General features: G+C 38.0%; 3 protein-coding genes across 5 annotated transcripts; all 3 read left to right on the top strand.

Moving 5' to 3' along the window:
• Positions 1 to 1,049: 1,049 nt before the first annotated feature.
• On the top strand, positions 1,050 to 4,184 carry LOC113158076 (ovarian cancer G-protein coupled receptor 1-like). Its single transcript, XM_026353751.1, has 4 exons — positions 1,050 to 1,134; positions 1,944 to 2,207; positions 2,289 to 2,476; positions 2,587 to 4,184. The coding sequence occupies exons 2-4, from the start codon at positions 1,959 to 1,961 to the stop codon at positions 3,098 to 3,100; spliced, it is 951 nt and encodes a 316-aa protein (XP_026209536.1). The 5' UTR covers positions 1,050 to 1,134; positions 1,944 to 1,958; the 3' UTR covers positions 3,101 to 4,184.
• A 5,340-nt stretch (positions 4,185 to 9,524) lies between these two features.
• On the top strand, positions 9,525 to 13,474 carry LOC113158027 (G-protein coupled receptor 4-like). 2 transcript variants are annotated; one of them, XM_026353685.1, is made up of 4 exons: positions 9,525 to 9,695; positions 11,917 to 12,099; positions 12,211 to 12,398; positions 12,492 to 13,474. In XM_026353685.1, the coding sequence occupies exons 2-4, from the start codon at positions 11,932 to 11,934 to the stop codon at positions 13,018 to 13,020; spliced, it is 885 nt and encodes a 294-aa protein (XP_026209470.1). In that variant the 5' UTR covers positions 9,525 to 9,695; positions 11,917 to 11,931; the 3' UTR covers positions 13,021 to 13,474. The 2 variants fall into 2 exon arrangements, with proteins under 2 accessions (XP_026209470.1, XP_026209469.1); XM_026353684.1 differs by lacking the exon at positions 9,525 to 9,695 and adding an exon at positions 9,715 to 10,324.
• A 950-nt stretch (positions 13,475 to 14,424) lies between these two features.
• On the top strand, positions 14,425 to 18,804 carry LOC113158295 (ovarian cancer G-protein coupled receptor 1-like). Of its 2 annotated transcripts, XM_026354086.2 has the most exons (5): positions 14,425 to 14,688; positions 15,710 to 15,805; positions 16,244 to 16,405; positions 16,827 to 17,014; positions 17,441 to 18,804. In XM_026354086.2, exons 3-5 carry the CDS (start codon positions 16,259 to 16,261, stop codon positions 17,940 to 17,942), a joined length of 837 nt encoding a protein of 278 aa, XP_026209871.1. In that variant the 5' UTR covers positions 14,425 to 14,688; positions 15,710 to 15,805; positions 16,244 to 16,258; the 3' UTR covers positions 17,943 to 18,804. The 2 variants fall into 2 exon arrangements, with proteins under 2 accessions (XP_026209871.1, XP_026209870.1); XM_026354085.2 differs by having other exon boundaries at positions 14,425 to 15,805.
• The last annotated feature ends 380 nt before the right edge of the window (positions 18,805 to 19,184 follow it).

The following is a 19,184-nucleotide window of genomic DNA, read 5'->3' as shown; positions in this document are numbered from 1 at the left end:
TGTATTTACTATTGCTGTGTGATATTTGCAGTACTTTTTTTTTCTTCTCATTTTTTAAACTCTGCACAAAGGGACTGACAATAAAGTGAGGAATTCTAGATATTAGTGTGTGGCAGTATTTTTCAGCATTTTCATCATTCTGTTTCCTGTAATCTGAGCAGGATTTAATTTCCCTTAACATAAAAAATAAAACACTACTTCACTATTAACAGATTTGTATTGTATAAATAGCAATTTTAGAGCCACACTGCAACACACTCAAAACTGAAAAGTACCATTGTAGATTATTATATTAAAATTAGCAGGTTAATTGGGAACAGGTGAGGGGATCATGACTGAGCATAAAAAGAACATCAGCTAAAGGCTCAGTCTTTGCAGCAAAGCTGGCTGGAGATTATTCACTTAATAAGTTAATCACATCAATTCAGTTCAAAAAGAATTTAGGTCTTTCACCATCTACAGTCACAACGCTGTAAAAGCTTGTGTGACTCCAGCGACATCTCGATGTGTAGAGGTCAAGGGCAGAAAACACTGTTAAATGTGTGTGACCTTTGAGCCCTCAGAAAACATTGCATGAGAAGCGGTCATGCTACCATGATGAGTAAAGTCACATAGGCTCAGCAATACTTTGGAAAACCATTATCCCTTAACACAACCTGGCTCTGCATCCAGAAATGTAACTCCAAACTTTCAGCAGGACAGCGCCACAGTATACAGAGGACCTAACTGATCCCTTATAGAAAATACTAAATTTATTTTTAAAATACTAAAACACAAAAAGTGTGAATGTTCTAAGAAACATTGCTTGATTGTTGGATTCAGCCATATTTAAATGAGGTTTGATCGTTTTACTGGTGTCTTCTTTGTACCAGTTTACTCTTACTAATAACTATTTTTAATGCTAAACATTTAACTTGCAGTGGAGCAATGATGAAATGACCATGCCTTCTAACAGGGACATCCCTACTATGTCAAATCACAACATCTCAAATCCCACAACACACAACTCTCCTTTTTTAAAAATAGAAACCTGCTGCATGTTATTTACTGTACACTGTGGAAGACAGAGGGCAGAACTTTTGCCTTTACTTCCACATGGAACTTAATCAAGTTGTCATCCTGCCGCTTGAAAAGGTAAAGTTGTTTTTTTTATTATTTATTTATTTTTATCAAGATACCACAGTCAAGGCAGTGACCGTGTCACTTTATAAGTAGTGTAGCATGTATGACTGTATGTGTTGAGATTAAAAACAGAACAGAGGAAACACTGTTCAACAGCTGTAAGAAGTGAACATAATCTGTGAGATCAGGCAGCCAGCGTAAGACAGTGTGACACAAAGTAGTGTGAAGTACTGTATATTTAAACTGATTGACATCTCATTTGATAGTTTTGTTTAGTCTCTCACCTTAAAGCAATTTTAACAATATAAGTAGTAACTAAGTAAAATACCAAAAAGTAAAAAAACACCTGATCAACACATAAGTTAAATAAAACAACAAGGTGCCGATTAGAAATGTACAAAGAACTAGAACTGTTTCTGTTTTATGTTTTCGTGCCCGACGTGAATCTATTGGGGGTTTGTTTATACTCTTCCTAGAAATAATGACTTTGTGTGTTGTGACAATATTGTTTTTGAAAGTTGTCTCAGAGTTGTAGTGTTTTCAAAGTCCTAACTAAAGAATTACAGGGGACAAAGTCATAACAGAGAGTAGGAGTACACATAATATACGTATATATAGTTTTGACAGTAGATTGTTGAAAGGCAGCACAGTGGAGTTGTGATCAGCTCTAGGACCCTTCTGTGTGGAGGTCTCCCCATGCCTGAGGGGTTTTCTCTGGGTCCCACAGTCCAGAGACGGGCGGTCGCGACTACTCATTAATAGTGATATTAAGCCAATCAACTAAAAGACCATTCTGCTTTTTCATGACTTACTCTCAACAGGCTTCACTCTGAAGAATGGACGACGGCCCCTTGATGTATGAGAGCTACAACAGCACGTTGTCGGACTATCAGGGCTACTGTAACATCACCCTATGGAGCAAGTTTGACCTCTTCTACATCTTTAACTTTACCAGCGTCTCTCAAAACAGCTCTGATAGCAGCATAAGTTCTGATATTCAATCTGTCTTACATGTGACGAGATGGATCATCATCTGCACTGGCTTCCCTTTGACAATACTGGCCATCTATGCTTTTTATTCCATGGTGTGTGGATTGTGTGATTTAATAATATGTTCAGTTTGTGATGGTGATGGATCTTGAGCTGACGTCATCGTTTTCCTGCAGGTGCGACACGACCACATTGCTCCTATCTACGTCATCAATCTCCTCTGCTCGGACCTCATTCAACTGTGCTGCATGATCATCTGGGTGACACAAACCAAGAGTCAGCAGCTCAACAACATCACTTGCTTCATTTACGTCTTTGGTGTGTTGACCAGTGTTTGCTTCATGGTCTGTGTTGCTATGGAAAGGTACAGTATCTGAACCCTAGACTTGTCTTTAGATACATCTGAGTCACCAACAGACACACAGTGTACAGTATGTGCCTATATTCACACTCTCGCTCTGTCTTGTGTTGCAGGTACTTGGTCATCTCCCAGCCGCTGTGGTACCGCTTCAGACGAACCATCCGTGTCTCTCTTGTGGTCTGTGTTATTGTCTGGACCCTCTCTTTAGTCACGATCCTTTTCATCAGCCTGGCACCTGATTTCATCTATTCAATTATCCTTTTCTCCATCTTCCTCCTCCTCCCCTTCCCTGTGCTCGTCTTCTCCCTGGTGGGGACCCTCAAATCCCTGTCCGCTTCCATCGCCGTCCACTCCAGGGAAAAACAGCGGATTGTGGGAGTTTTGATTCTGGTGTTGCTTAATTACACCCTGCTGTTCCTGCCCACCATCATTTTATCATTCTGCAGAACATTTAACTCTCTCCTTCACGGCACGTCTTTCACCTTGATCCAGTTCAGTCCCCTTGCAAATTTAGTTCTGTATGTTTTTATGAGGAAAGGGACCATAGATCATCTGCCCTGTGGCTGGAAAATACGAAATCGAAACAACAGATCATCAGTAGACAGTCGACTTTCACTCGGCAGATAAATGAGAAAGGGGAGGTTGTTTAGACCAGGATGCTTCAGAACTTCATCTCTTCAGGTAAATGTGGTCATGTTTACATGAACAGGAGAATGGTAAACTGGCCGCTCCTCAACGCCTGGGTCACTCCATGTCTTTTATTAAGTCAACTCACTGTTTACAACATAAACTTCCCTCCTACACACAGCAGAACCACTGCATAAACTGCAACACATCCATGTTTAGAGTTTTAGAAATATTCTGAAATATTTCATAAATATTCTGTATCTGATGATATTCCAGCTACCTCAGTGTTTGTTTTGCATTTCTCTCTGACTATGAAGCAAATCGGTATTGAGTTTTTTTTTTTTTTTTTTGTACTTTTTAATGTAAGTTAAAATATTTAGTTTTCGTCTTGATGTTTGTTGTATCACGCTCCAAAACACTCAACATCTCCTTCGTGTTAATAAAACAGCAAATAAAGAGAAGCCTGAACTCAAATTTGAAATATGTGATGTAAAATTAAAGCTGACGCAAGAAACACAAGAAAAAACACAGCAGGACAGATTTTTACTAGAATTGACTGATATTGTTATTTTTCTCCTTCCTAATGTGAAAAAAAACCCAGTATGTTACAAGTTCCTGGCCTGTTATTCAGAGTAGACATCATCAAAATGTCACCGCACTTTCAGTTACAGCACAAACTGCATGACAACTTGTCATCTTAGTAAATGTAGATAACCAGCTTTCATTTTTCATAATTCCTAGAAATAAAAGACCGAACTGTAGAAACCAGTGTGAAGCTGCAGAATTTCTTCAGCAGCACCATTATGCTATAAATAAGTTTAGTGTCCTATACAACATATGGTCTCATGAATTGTGGACCACGTGTTCTCAGGTGTCTATATTATGATTTCTTCACACATCAGAGTTTATTTGTGTTGCTTGACATTTGACACACTACTCTCTCTTTAGGCGCAGGATAACCTTCTTCTGACGTTAACCCTGTGTTACTAATTATTGTACTGGCAGTTTTCTGAAGCCTTTTGGAAATACAGTGTATACCCACAGTAACACCTGTATCCTGTGGTGGATGTTTGCCGTACTCTCATTACTGTTGTCTCCGATGTCTTCTTTAACAGCTTAAGGCTCCTGAACTTTGCCCACTTTCACCACAGATGGGTTGATTAAGCTTACCAAGAAGAGACCGAATATTTAATGTCATGCTGTGGAGAGAACAACCCCAGTTATACCCAGATATCACTGAATCAGAGGTTTGGCTCTGCATCATGATAAAGTCTGCAGATAAGACTTTCCACTCCCCTCCCTCAATTAGTGGTTAGTTTTAACTTTAACTTTAACTTTTAACTTAAACAACACTGTACATAGTGTTGTGCTGGGCACACTGGTTGAAAAGAAAGAGGCCTGACTGACAGGGAATGTACTGAATCATAGACCATGTTAGAGCAATGCCAAATTAACAATTTTAATGTTCTAATATGAAACCAATTGCTGATCTGTGCTCTTTTAAATACAGATTAAGTGGCTAGTGGCTTCTAGGCACCGGCCCCCCTCCTACACAAGACCTGCAGTAACTGATAAACTAGTAAATTATTACTGGTTGGTGCTTTTTCACCAGATTATTCATTCCTGCTAGTTATGAGTTTTATTCTTAAGCACAAAACAGATGTTCATGTCTGCCTTCCTTAGATTAGATAACTAAAATAAATGTAGATAATCAGAAAGTTCAGTGTCCTCACACAGAATATTCACCATAAGTTGTAGTGTTGGACAGAACTTTACAATTGGTCACACAGAATATCCAACTGTCGCCCTGCACCATCCAAAGGTATTATTATTATTATATTACATCCTTTATTCCATCATATAGATATGGCGTTACTTTAAATCTATGGATAAATAAGTAAAAACATTTGATAACATGAATGGAATTAACAGGTTTTCATATAAAATATGGGGGTTAAAAATGTGATGTTTGGTTTACATGTGAGCTTTTTCTACAGTGGACACTGAATTATAATTTAGCATTTTAGATACTATTTCCAACAGTAACTGATATTATCTTAATGTGTTTTTGCTTCAGGTTTCCTCCCAAACAACTTATCTCACTGAAGAATGGAGAATTCTTACAACACGAATGTGACACTAAACTTCAGCGTTAGTGAAAGGGTGCCACACATCCCACTTTCTATGAGCATAATACTTTGGATCGTCACCTGTGTTGGTTTTCCTATGACAATGGCAATCTGTGCTCTGTTTCATCTGGCACGTATATTTTGATTGACAGTTATATATTTCTCTGTTTGAATGAAGTCCATTTTTCTCATTTTCAAATAATTTAAAAGCTCTATTTTTTATTTCTAGTACAATGACAGCACATGGCATGTATCAAATAAAGACTAGTTTTTAGTCTTGGGTCAGAGACATGTTCATTATTGTGTAGCACTATCTCTTATTTCTACAGAACTCTGACTTTGGGAAAACACAGTGCACCACAGTTTAGCACCTGGACTCTTTTACTGAACCATGCTGTTATACATCACAATCTCTGGCCTGAAAATCACAGTGTCATAATTTACCAAACGGAAATGAAGATGTTTACTTGACAGACCACAGAACACTCTTCCACTTCACTACAGTTTATATTAAATGAGACCAGGACCAGAGAAGGTCACAACATTTCTGAATCTGGTTGTTTCTTTGCATGGAAGCAATGTCAAACCGTGTTCTTTAACAACTGTGTTCCTGAGCTAATGCAACTCTTTCCATTTCAATACTGAGCTCTTTTTTAATTAAAGGCTGAAAATAATGGCCATTACAGCATTTTCCTCTCCCCGACTTTACCTCTGACAGACCCATTTTCTCAAGGATACTGTTCTTGCCAAATAATGATACTGACCGGTTACTAATTTGACTAGTTGGGTTTAGGTTCTTCTTTTTGCATTACACAATTTTTCAGTCTTGTTGCCCTTGTCTCAACTTTTTGGCATCAAATTCAACATGAGCAGATGATTATTTAAAGTAAAGTAGAAATTGAATTAAATCAGCTTTTGTTTAACACATTTATTACCTTTTCAAATGTTTAAAACCATGTTCTCCTGCAGCTGCGAAATGATCACGTTGCCCCAATTTACGTCATCAACCTTCTCATTTCCAACCTCATCCAGATCTGCTGCGGGTCTGTTTGGTTGGTACAACCTGGGAATTTTTGGTTCCTAGATTTCTTTGAATTGCTCAGTTTGATGGCCGGCGTTGGCTTCATGGTGTGCATTGCCCTGGAAAGGTAGTTATCTGTAATCATACTACACATAATGCTTAATCAGGAGTCAGGAGCATGCTACATGATAATAAAACTATGTGTGATTTCATCTTGTCTGTGTTTTTTACAGGTATTTAGTCATCGCCTGGCGACTGTGGTACCACTACAAACGTGGTATCAGAGTAACTGTGCTGGTTTGTGTCATGGTATGTCTGTTTCCTGTGGTTCCAGTCACACTCCAATTTCTCTCTTCTCTGGACACAGGTACTTTCTTTCTTATCTTCTTCATTCTTCCATTCCCTGTTCTTGTCTTCTCTCTAGTTGGGACAATCAAGTCATTATCTTCTGTCATATCGGTCTCCTCTGAGGAAAAACAACGAGTTGTAGGAGCTTTGGTTTTGGTGCTGTGTACTTACACGGTGCTCTTTCTGCCCCTCATCATTTTAATAATTGCAATCATAAAGAGAGACCCAATAGATACTCCATTATTTGTTGTTACTTCAATATTTATATTATTCAATCCTCTTGCAGACATGTTAATGTATGTTTTCATGGCCAAAGGAGCAATGAAAAGGTTGCTGGCTTTCCTGTGTTGTTGTAAGAAGAATAGAAGTGTGGATACAGCAGGTAGATAGTTTAGTTAGCAAGGACAGAGTTAACCCTTATATTATGTTGAAAAAAAATGACATTGGTGATGTTGCGGGTAATTTTGACCCGCACTGTGTAAATCCACTCAGAACTGTCAATAAACTGAGCTTAAACAACTGGATAAACATTTTAAAAACTGACATACAACACAATTTGAAATTCCAGAACAATTTTTGTAACAACTATTTTGTTTAGTTTTAGATTTTCAGTGTTCAACATTTTCAATGTTGTCCACATGATGGACATAATGTAACTGTGTGCTTTCTGCAGATGTAATTCTTGCATTTCACACAAGATGTGCTTGTTTTACTGTCCTTTCTGGAGGGACAGACCTGGCATCTCTTCTGTTTCTTTGGATCTATTGCAGATTGGATGTATGGCACGAACTTGACTTTTCCAATTACATAATTATAATTGGAAAATATTGGCCTTCCATTCGCTTCATTCCACAGACTTGCAGTTGCTTCTCAGTTGCTTTTGACCTGTAAACTCCAGCTGACACTAGAATTTCGAAATAAGCATGCAAGTCAGTCTGATCCAGTGGCTTCCATTTCTCTTGAAATACACACCTTCCCTCCAAGTTAGTCATGGCAAGTATAATCTTCTCTATTGGTGGGGAGCTGAAGATATGAAACACGGATTGAATATCATCAACTAGTGTGTCGGCAAATCTTGTAAGACCAGGAGTCATTTTGATGACAATGGAAGATGACAGTCTGCCTTGGCTTAGGTGTGGTGATGTTGACCATTTTATATTGCCATCTTTAGATGTTCATGTTCCCTCCATGGATGATGTTTGCTGCAGTCCTTGGTTTTCGTCTAATGTAGAGACGGCAGCAGACTCCTCCTCTGAATCCTCCTTATCGTAGGAAAATTGGCAGTCAGGATCATCAATAACATTGTCCTCTGGCTCTGAACAATCCTCTGTCTCTGACATTTCTTCATCTTCACCACTATCCCAGTTAAAAATCAATGATAAAACTTCTTCAGCTGTAAACCTTCTGGAGCTCATTTTTGGTGTGCTTCTCAAAGACATGACATGAGAACATGACGAGGACAAAGGCAAGAAAGCTTGTCCTGTACACATACCTGGGTCTGTGGCTCTGAATGGTTATTCAGAGGCTATTTAAAATTAAGTACATCAGAGAGACATGTTCATTTTGGATCTGACCAAGTTTTTACCCACATAAAAAGTGTCCGGGTCAAAATGACCCGCAACATCACCTTTGTATACAAACTGTGCACAGACATTCCAGGACACATTAGAGTGTCCATCTTTTACAAACCATTTCATGACCCCAGATGAGGAAAAGTCATAAAATTTCATGAAGATAAAAAAAGGATAAACAGTACTTTGGTCAACAAAAAAACTGAAATGGGTTAAATTGACCCTTAACATAATATGAAGGTTAAGAGTGTTTGCATTGGCAGTTAATGAAATTAACAATTAACATTTTAAATTTGACTTTATTAAAATACTGGTTGCTGTAAAAATCTGGATACTTCTGCTCCAATGTGTTGTTTATCTGGAACATTACATCCTTCAGATTTTGTTTAACCCACTGAACTACTGAGCTTCTCATTTTCTCATATTCTTTTAGTTACTCTTTCACATTTTATTGTTATTCATGTTTTGTTCGATGTATCATCATTAATTTACAGTATGTGTATTAACAAATACACTTGTGTTGTGTCCATTAAATAAGTTGCATTAATGCTCCATCAGTTATCAGTTATTTCTTTATAACTGGCTACAAACAGTTGTCTGCGTGGCCAGTAGATGGTGACATGAAACTGCAAATGAAACAATGGTGAACTGGTCCAGGGTGACGTGGACTCTGTAATAACGATGTTTGGAGAGTAGATTTTATTAAAGTAAAGTAACTGATAACAGTTTGCTATTATTAAACTCCACTGTAAATCAAAATGGCACTATGCAGAATATAGAATGATTAAGTACACCGACTCAAATTGTGTACTTAGGTACAGCTTTGAAGTATTTGAACTTTACTGATTTATTTTACAATACGTTTACTTTTGCTAAGCTACAATTCAGAAATAAATATTTTTTACTTTGTATATACCTTTACTTGTGGTGGGTTATCTTTTTAAGGGATGTACTTTTATTATTGCACCTTTACGTTTAGGTTTATTACTGATGTTAAATGGCACAAGATCACTATGAACAAGAGGTACAGATTGTGAATAACTTCAGATATGTGACTGTATACAGTACAGATCCCCTTCATTAATTTGTGCCACAACAAACACTGACCACACTGATTCTTTATATGACCCAGATCTAACCAGCTGACATGACAATCATAGAAACAAGAGGAAGCTCTTACAAGTCAAGGCAAGTTTATTTTGAAAGCCCAGAGTCAATACAATGACTCATTAGGTTTTATCGACCAACAACATCATCAGCCCAAGTAGTTTAAGACGGCAGAGCCACGCCTCAAAAAAACTGTTTTAGCATTAAGGGAAGGAAAGAATGAGAAAGCCTTCAGGTAAAACAAGTCAAAAATCAATCACCCTCCCCACATAGTTGTGGGGTGTGAAAGAGAAAACATCTGATCCAATACAAGTCGCAGCTAGTGAGGGAACTCTCCGCCTGGAGGATATTTTGTGTCTGGACATGCTCCAACACTCTGGAGTTGGGTTATTAGGAGCAATTACTGTGTGAAATGCAAGGTAATCATGAAAGAAGCCACACATCACTGGCACTGATGGGATTTGTTGTACTAGGACAATAGTATTTACTATAATACTATTTGTAGGTGAATTAAGTGAATATTTAAAGAAACATAATTTCAGAATCAGTAGTGTTGTTGCCTAAAAACGCTACGAATTCTGATTTCTCACTTCACTTGTTGCATTCAGAACAAACAACAACACTTTTTGTCTTTCTGTCTTTGTCTCATCAGATTGGACAGTAACAGATTGTGTTGCATTTACTGTGGCTCTAGGTCTCTAGGTGCATTTTTCTCTTTGCTTGTTGCAGCGTGTGTTTAAAGCACCGTAAACCAAAAGATATGGTTTAAGTTTGTTATATTAAGATGCATTTTGAAAGAAAAACATAGAGGAAGAGGTAAACATAAAAAAGCCACGCACCCTCATCATCAAGTGTGAATACCAGCATTCACAGACTGTACAGAAAACTGCTTCTCTGTTTCTTGGAAGCGTAGCTCGTTTGTCATCCTCATCTCTCCTGCGTGTCATTACTTGCCACATTACTTACATTACTACATAAGAGTGTGTCTTTGCGTCTTTGTCTTTGGAAAAGGAGCCACATTCTTGTTGTGGTCCTCCAGCTTTCAAAGGTAAGATACCTGTATACCTGTATTACTTTTCTCATTCTCAATGTAATCAAACCAATACTGTAAATGTTTTGCACAGATAGCAGAGGAAAGAGGAATGTAAATGAACAGACAAGCTGGGACAAGTTGACAGCTTGAGATTGTTGTTGAACTGTGTACTGTGATCAGACCAGTTAGACTCTCAGTAGGAAACATTATCACAGTTTCAGTTTGCCTCTATTTCACTTTAAGACAAATTTAACTGGTGAGAAATTTAATTCAATTTATTTGTATAGCCTCAAATCACAGCAGAAGTAATCTCAAGGCACTTTACAGTGTTTAAGGGTTAAGACCTTACAGTTGTATAAGAAATGATATAGGAAACCCAACAATACCATGTGAACAAGTTTTAGACAACAGCGAAGAGGAAAAACTCCCTTTAGTGGAAGGAGAGGAGGAAACTGACTGTAAACTATGATCATAGCTACAAATTGGCAAAAAGTAATTTGAATAATACAAATGATGGGAAGAAAGAACAATGGAGAAAAGACGAAAATTTTAATTAAATAAGTGGATAAGTAGGTTTTAGCTGTGTTCAGAGATAGAAATACTCTTTAAGCACTTCTTGTAAGTGATATGAGAAATATGAGAAAATGCTTTGTGTGTTGTGACAACATGAATCTGGTTCAAATGTAGCTGAGAGAGAGGATGAAATCTGATCCAACACATCAGAGTCTTTGTGTATGTGAGTAGAGTCAAAAGACATTAAAGTATTTATGTGGTGGTTTGAGTCCACTGGAAAGTGTTGTCCCAGTGTCTTACACTAACATCTTCAGCTCGGTAATTTGTGGGTATTATTATGGAAACATGTTGCAGTGGAGGCTGCAGCACTGAAGAGGAAATGACATTTTGTGCCTGAGAGCTTGAATCTGTTTTCTGTCCTCCAGGAGCATTTATGCATAAACTATAACTAAGTTGTATATACAGTATTCTACTGTGTATGGTCACATGTTATTGATAGTACAAAGTAAAAAGCTTATCAAGCAGCATTTTAAGGTATTATTGTGGATCTGTTTGCAGTTTTGGACACATTCATCAGCTGAACTTATTCTAGCTTCAGGTGTGTGAGAGCACAACTTGAGAAGTGCTTCAATGTGTCTCACATTCAAAGTCGGAGTTAGATTTTTTAAAATGTCTCTAATGTTTTAAAGTCAGTTCCAATTTTCTAAGCCAGTTCACAAACATTTATTTTCACATATAAGTTAGATGACAATGACTCACTGAACAGCTTAGAGAAAAAGAAATACACAGTTAAAGGAGTGGACTTAAAACAATTCTGTGACTTATTAATCACGATGTGTTTCTGTTTACATCATGGTTGGTTTGAGTCATTCTGTTCAAAGCTCTTTCTTTTCACAGGCCACTACCTAACCGTGAAATATCAAGTTTGCACCATGGATGATTTAGCCACCATTACTTTCTTTATGTAATGACAATAACACACTGCTTTTTAGTGTTAGTAGATCAGTTCTGGGCCTTTCTGATGGGTTTTAAACGGAAAGCTTTGGTTGTTATGTTGATGTTTGACAGATGATATAATTTTGCTCCCTTTGCAGGTTTCACTTTGAAGAATGGATTTGAACAGCACATCACAGAGCAGGTGTGATTACAGCAATGTCACAGCAGCCTTCTATCTTAGTAACAGCAACCCTGGACCACACATGGTCGTGGTCACATGTGTAATCATTGCAGTCAGCCTTCCTGTGACCATGGTGGCCATCTATGCTGTTTATTCTCTGGTGTGTACATTTTATTTTCTGTTTGTTCCTGCATCCGTGAAGACTTGTACTTTTACACTGTTTGCAAGTGCTTTGCTCACTTTGTTCTCTTTTACCAATGTTTTCCCACAGGTTCAAAAGGACAATGTTGCTCCAGTCTACGTCATCAACCTCCTCATTTCTGACCTCATTCAGCTCTGCTCCATGGTTGTTGCAGTGGCGACGTCCTCCACCTCAAAGACTTTTGAAATCTTCTTTTACATCTACCACTTCGGTGTGACGACCAGTGTTTGTTTCATGGTGTGCATTGCCCTGGAAAGGTAACTGTCTGCTAATGTATGATGTGTGATTTTATCACTACATGATTCTGATGCTGCTCAAACACCATTCATGTGTCTGTCTTGTTTTTCCAGGTACTTGGTCATCGGCTGTCCTCTGTGGTACCGCTTCAGACGAACGATCAAGATCTCTTTGGGGGTCTGTGTCGTGGTCTGGGCCTTTGCTCTCACTTACATCCTCCTGGTTTATTTCTGTTACACGTCTTGTTTTTTGGACGCAGAAATCATCTTTGACGTCTTCTTCCTTGTTCCTCTTCCTCTGCTCATATTCTTCCTGGGTGGAACTATTAAAGCTCTGTCGACAGCGAGCCGCATGCCCACTGATGAAAAACGCAGAATCGTGGCACTTATCGTTTTGGTGCTGCTTATTTACACTCTGCTATTTCTGCCCGCCATTATTTGGTCTCTGGCGGATAAAGCTACAGTCAAGAGTCTCTTAAGTGAACTGTCTTACACTTTTATTCAGTTCAGTCCTCTTGCAGACTCTTTCCTGTATGTGTTCCTGAGGAAAGGAGCTGCAGACAGGCTTTTGGTTTCTATGTGTTGTTGCAGAATTGACAGCAAAGATGTCAGCATATCAAGAGAGGGGAGAGAAAATAACTAGAAAAGACTGAAGACAGAGACTTTCCTCTAAAGTTCAACAGCAGACATGAACTTTCAGCTTGATTATGCTGTTGGTCAATATCACATAAGCCTCATCATGTTATGTGGAATAATTTTAACATCATTGTTAACAACAATTCTATGTAGGCTGTGACATTTTTCTACAATCTGTCTTTGGACCGTTGTTCAACTCGGGAACCTCACCTTAATTTCAATGTTTACCATCCTGGTTGTCACCTATTGATTCTTATCTATCAAAAAGTGTTGTTAGATGTTATTTTTTAAAATAATAAGATAAATCCCATAAAACTGTTTTTGTGTCATAATTCAAAATGTTTTATTTTTGATGTTATACTTGGTTTGTATCTGGCAGATTTTTAATTCATTAAATGTTGAAAATGCACATGTAAATATCTTCAGAGTAAGAAATAAAGGTTGTACTTGTTTGTTAGCTACGTTCTGTATATTTAAGGATGCATCGTTGTGTATTCACAGGTCTATTAGTACAAATACAGTAGTGCACAGTACACTCCCCTCCTGTTAGATACAGTGTGTGAAGACTTTTTTTGGAGATAAAAACACTAATGTGTAGCATTGTCCACTTAGAGAAAAGCTGCAGGACACACACACACAAAAACACCAACAACAGCAAAAAGCTGTTCAACAAACACAATTAAGTTAATAAATATGACTGAATCATGCAACATTGCAACATAAGTAAGTAACACAGAGAACAAAAAGTAAAAATGTATATTTTTAATGTTGTTTTGATGTTGTCTTCCTCACAAGTCACCTCACAGTTGTAGAACAACCTCAACACAATACAATTACAACTTTACAGTTTAAAATGTATTTATTTTACAATAAACGTAGCTGCACCCTTATTTTCATGTGTATTTTAACGTTTTGCTGGTTTGTGACAGGTTGCTGATCACTAGCTTGATGACAATGATAATGACTCGAGGGTGACTTGATAGAAAAAATAACAAGATGTGATCATGACACACGGTTGAGCTCCACGTTATGTAAACTGACACTGGACTGCGATGACGATGAATAAGAAAACAACCTGTATTTGGGAACAAATATTATACTGTGTATCAGCTGCCACAAACTAGTTGGCAGCTAACTAGTTACATAAAGGTGAAGACTTTCTTCCTGTCATCCCCTCTCTGGTCACTAGATGTCGTCTCTGCTATTCCCCCTGCAGCAGCTGCCCATCACACCTGAACCAGATTGTTAACCTAGCTCTGCTTTTCCTGTACATGCAGCTCATTTCCCCAATTCACCCACAGACGACGTATAGACTTTGTTTTAACAGTTCTGCCCAGGTTGCCCTGTAATGTTCACTCTTATCCTTGTTATTAAGCTCCACGTCATCCTGTCTGATTCTCATGCTGCTCTGTTTTTGTCTGCAGATGAGTAAACATTGTGAAATTTTGGTCTGTCCCAGGTGAAGGATCATCAAACATGGTGATACCTGACATCCATTACTTCTGCATTTAATTTGTGCTTGTGTGTATGTACACACTGCGATGATAAGTCCTCCTCCTGTTTCCTTTGACGTGTGGTGGTGAGCACAAGTTTCTGGTCCTACACAGCCATGTCTGGTTTCATGTGCTGAGCCTGGGGTGATGAGCAGCGTTGCACAATCCATGAACCAGATAAGGTAAGACATTGCCACTGCTGCTTTCTGTTTAGTTTACTGAGTTGTGTTCATAATAGTTGCTGTTTTGTTTTTTTTTCCATTGAATAATCAGCACACATCATAGTTTATATCGTTCCCAAGGTCATTAGATCCACGCCACAGTGTGGCTGCAGTGAACTTATAAGATTGCTTAAGCTTAAACTGCAGTTGTTGTCTTTGTAAGGTTATGATTGGGAATGAGAACAAAGTTAAAATGAGTAACTATTAGGTCCATTTGCTGCTCATGTTTAACTTTAATGTGTCTGCAAACAGAAGAGGGGGTGGCCTTCTGATTGAAATCTGCACTGATGTGTGAGATGCAATCAAGATAAGTCCGGAGCCTTATCGGAGCACATCATTCTCACACATGTAGAACACACAGATGTGAGAAGAAGCAAACCACATTTTATCTTTCAATTTCCTGAGCTTGTTGGGCTAAACTCTAAAAAAACATAACACGTGCCCCATCAGCACAGAGAGACCACATGACATATGTGTCTTCTCCTTTTCAAACATCATCAAAGACAACATATCATTAGCTTGATTTATGTAGTTACTGTAGGTACACATTTGATCAAGGTTAGTTTCTCCTGGTTGTAATATGAGTTCGTATTATCTATTTATCTCACTTCTTAAATTAAAGGGCTTGTAGAAAACTTCATTTTTATGTTTTCTTCCCTGTAAGTTGAAGTGTACGATTTTACATTTCTATGTTGCTATGATTGCATAAAATGTTCTGGGTTAAAATGCAATTTAATTTTATTTAAAAACATTATCAGCAGGTTTTGTCAGTATGATGTGAAGAGCTGCTGCTGCTGGTCTGCACAGATGCAGTTAAGCCTTTTACCTCAACCTCTGCCGCCACATAACTACACTCAGAGTGGTTTTATGATATGATCCCTCACTCAGAGTTTGGGTAATTAGAAGCTGTAATAATAGGTTGTATTCAAGTCAGTGCTGGGAAAAGAAAAATAATTTTCTTTCTTCGAAACACTGTATGTAGAAACTCCCATGTGTCATGAGTTGCCACATTAGAAAGCAGCAGTCTCTTGGGCAGAAAACACACTGAGGTGGTGGTTCTCCAGAGTTCAAAGATAAGGTACGTGTTGCTTTATGTTTTTATTCTATGGGTAAACTAGATACAATGATAACTGTACTGTACTCCTTAAAACTTAAGGAGTGAATATGCTTTTATTGTTTGTCATATGGACTCATGTTCAAAAGGAAATAATCCCTAGAATCAAGCAGAAGCTATTGTATTTGTTTTTTATTTCATGTATTTAACCAACATATAGTAAATCCGCAGAGGTATTTATGGTGTTTGCTGCTTTGACAGATAAGATATAAAAAGAACTGCTGCATGTTATGACAGATAACCACCACTTGGTTTCACTGTGTTGAGTTTAAATGACATTTAGTCTTTATTGTAGGGAATGTGTCAGAATCTTTTAATGTATTTGTGTGAACATACCCCTCAGTTTTAGTCAGATCATTGAAACATGATGAGAGATCATCAGATCATTCAGTCTACCTGCAGGTTTCACTGAGAAGAATGGAAGATGTCAACATTACAAACACTATGCTGGAACAAAGCTACACCACTGCAAATCCTGGATTCAGCGTAGTTGTGGTGACTTGCACAATCATATCTGTCGGACTTCCCTTGAACCTAGTGGCCCTGTATGCTGTTTACTCTCTGGTGTGTACATCATTTACTTACTGCATGTATCATCATCATTATAATCATGTATTCATGTACCTGTTTTATTGTCTGTCTGTAATGGATTTTAATCCATCAAACGGGCAGATGACAGGATGCTCAGCATGTTCAGTGAAAATTAATTTCATAATTTAGAGTTACAGTATGTGTCCCCATGGCAGTCAAAAGTCTTGTGAAGTTGATTGGACCATAAACGAACTGTAGGACTGCAGCCTTCTCTCAGAGTGTTGAGGTTAATATTAGTTAACACAGTGAAACTACTCAGTTATTAGACCAATCTGTGCAGCAATATTTAGGCGTTTCATTAAAAGGTAATCAAGGAACATGCTTCATTTAATAAGAATTGGAGGCCAGAGAAGATATTCCACAACATGTTTACAGCTCTTTTTGATTTTTACAGGTGAACAAGGATCATGTTGCTCCGATCTACGTCATCAACCTTCTAATTTCTGACCTCATTCAGCTCTGCGCCATGATTGTTAGACTAGCAGAACCCAAGGACCAGATCACCTCTCTAGTCTTCTTTAAAATGTACTTCTTCGGTCTGATGGCCAGTGTTGGCTTCATGGTGTGCATCGCCCTGGAAAGGTAACTATCTCTCTGTCCTGTGTATCACTATAGACAGACATGGAAGAATTTCTTAACTCACATCTTCCTCAAAATCAAAACAGAGGTTGCACAACCTTTAGAAAATCATTGCAAACAATTTCTGTAGTGTCATTTTTATTTTTAATCTGCTCAGACAACTCTCTCTGTAGCTTTCTGTGGTTCATGTTGAGTGTGGTACACACCATGAACAGCACAGTGACCACGTTTAGGCTGTATGACTAATTTCAAGATTAAAGACGTAAACAGGAAACATTCATTTTGAAATGTCACTGTAATCACATTAGTTTTATTATTGAAAGTTACTGTCTGTTCTTGCATCTGATCACTTGTATACTTGTACAGTTGTAAACTATCATTCTGATAGTATACACTTAAAATCCATCTGTGTTTCTCTCTTGTATACAGATATTGTGTCCTTGCCTGCCCTCTGTGGTACCGCTTCAGAAGAACAATCAAGATCTCTCTGGTGGTCTGTGTCACGGTGTGTGCCCTTCCTCTTGTCATTATCATCGCTGACATTTACTGGGGAGGTCCAATGGTCACAGAAACAACCTTTGCCGTCTTTGTCCTTCTTCCTTATCCCCTGCTCCTGTTCTCCCTGGGTGGGACCATGAAAGCTCTGTCTGTAACCAGCAGTGTCTCCACTGAAGAAAAACGACGTATCGTGGCCCTTTTGGTCTTAGTGCTTCTTATTTACACTGTGCTTTTTCTTCCCACTGCTATTTGGTGCTTACACGGAACAATTAGAAATACATTAGCTTATCTGTCTTTGGTTACTATTAAGTTCAGTCCTCTTGCAGATTTGTTTATGTACGTGTTCCTCAGGAAAGGAGCTGTGGACAATCTCTTGGCCTCTCTGTGTTGTTGCAGGATGGTCAGCACTGATACCAGTAGATCCATAGAATGACCTTTTTGACTAGCTTAGCTTTTTACTCTTCAGGCAGTTGGTTTTAGTTGCTTTTCATGCTGTATGTTTCTAAACATCAGCAGTTTCAGTTTTTCATTTGTCCACTCATGATGTAACGTCTACTCACTGTTAAGCATTTCTGGATGTCCTCGTTTTGGAGATGCTTTGGACAAGGTGTGGACAACAGCATCTTTTATTTGCTCGCTGGGACGTGGACGAGAAGGAATTTCCTTCCAGAGCTCCTGTGCTCTGGTCTGTCACTAAATACAACCTGTTTGTGTGAGAAAAAACATTTTACACTGGATGTGGGACACAGCTGAGCTGCACCTGTACTGAAACCCTCCCAGAACAATACATAGACCTTCACACCCTTAACTGCAAGTGGTGAAACAAGTACTCAGCCACGTCCATCTCTTATCTACAGTATACTGATGATCCTGTGAAGTCGTGAGGCTTGAGTCAGTGTTTTATGGGCTCAGAAAAACAGAACTGTGTTCAGTGTTGGGATGTTGTTTGATACATGGTTATGTGTTGCAGTATATGAAAGAAATTATTAAATCATTATTGTCTGTGGCATTTTAAGTTGTTGTACTATTTAGAACAAATGTAATTTTAATTAATTATTGTAATTTGAATTACAAAATAAGTATTTAATTAGATGTAAAATATTTTTAGGATTAAGATTTTATACCTTACTTTATTTCCATTCATATCTTTGACCCATCTTTATTCACATACTTTCCTTTCACAGCTTCATCAGTTTCATAAAGTGTCGTTGTACCACTGGCTGGAACTAGAACAATGTGTCATAATGAAATTCAAACTGTTGAGTAACAGTGTGTGTGAAGACTGTCGACCTACAGTAGATGTCAGGTGTGGTTATTTCTCAATTTCATGTCATTGCAGCCAAGCATCACATCATTTCCCAGTACAGCCAATGACAGTATGACTCACTTTATGCCATGTAGAAATTATTTGGAAGTGAAATTCCAGGTCGAGTAGAAGTGAAGAAGGAAAAATGTGGATGTTTCTGAGAGATTTTAAAATAATGGATTATAACACTGCTCCAATTCCCAGTTCTCTGTTAGAGAGGCTCTACAGTAATTTTCATTGTTGTGAAATTCATTTCCACATAACATTTAAATGGTGATTCTATATTAATAATGATCTTTGGACATCAGCAGCTGCTGCCTGATGTACTTTTTAAATTATCATAATGAAACATGAAAATCAGATGTCATG

Source organism: Anabas testudineus, chromosome 15, assembly GCF_900324465.2.
Source record: "Anabas testudineus chromosome 15, fAnaTes1.2, whole genome shotgun sequence".
Taxonomy (NCBI): domain Eukaryota; kingdom Metazoa; phylum Chordata; class Actinopteri; order Anabantiformes; family Anabantidae; genus Anabas; species Anabas testudineus.
This window is presented reverse-complemented; position numbering and strand designations above follow the sequence as displayed.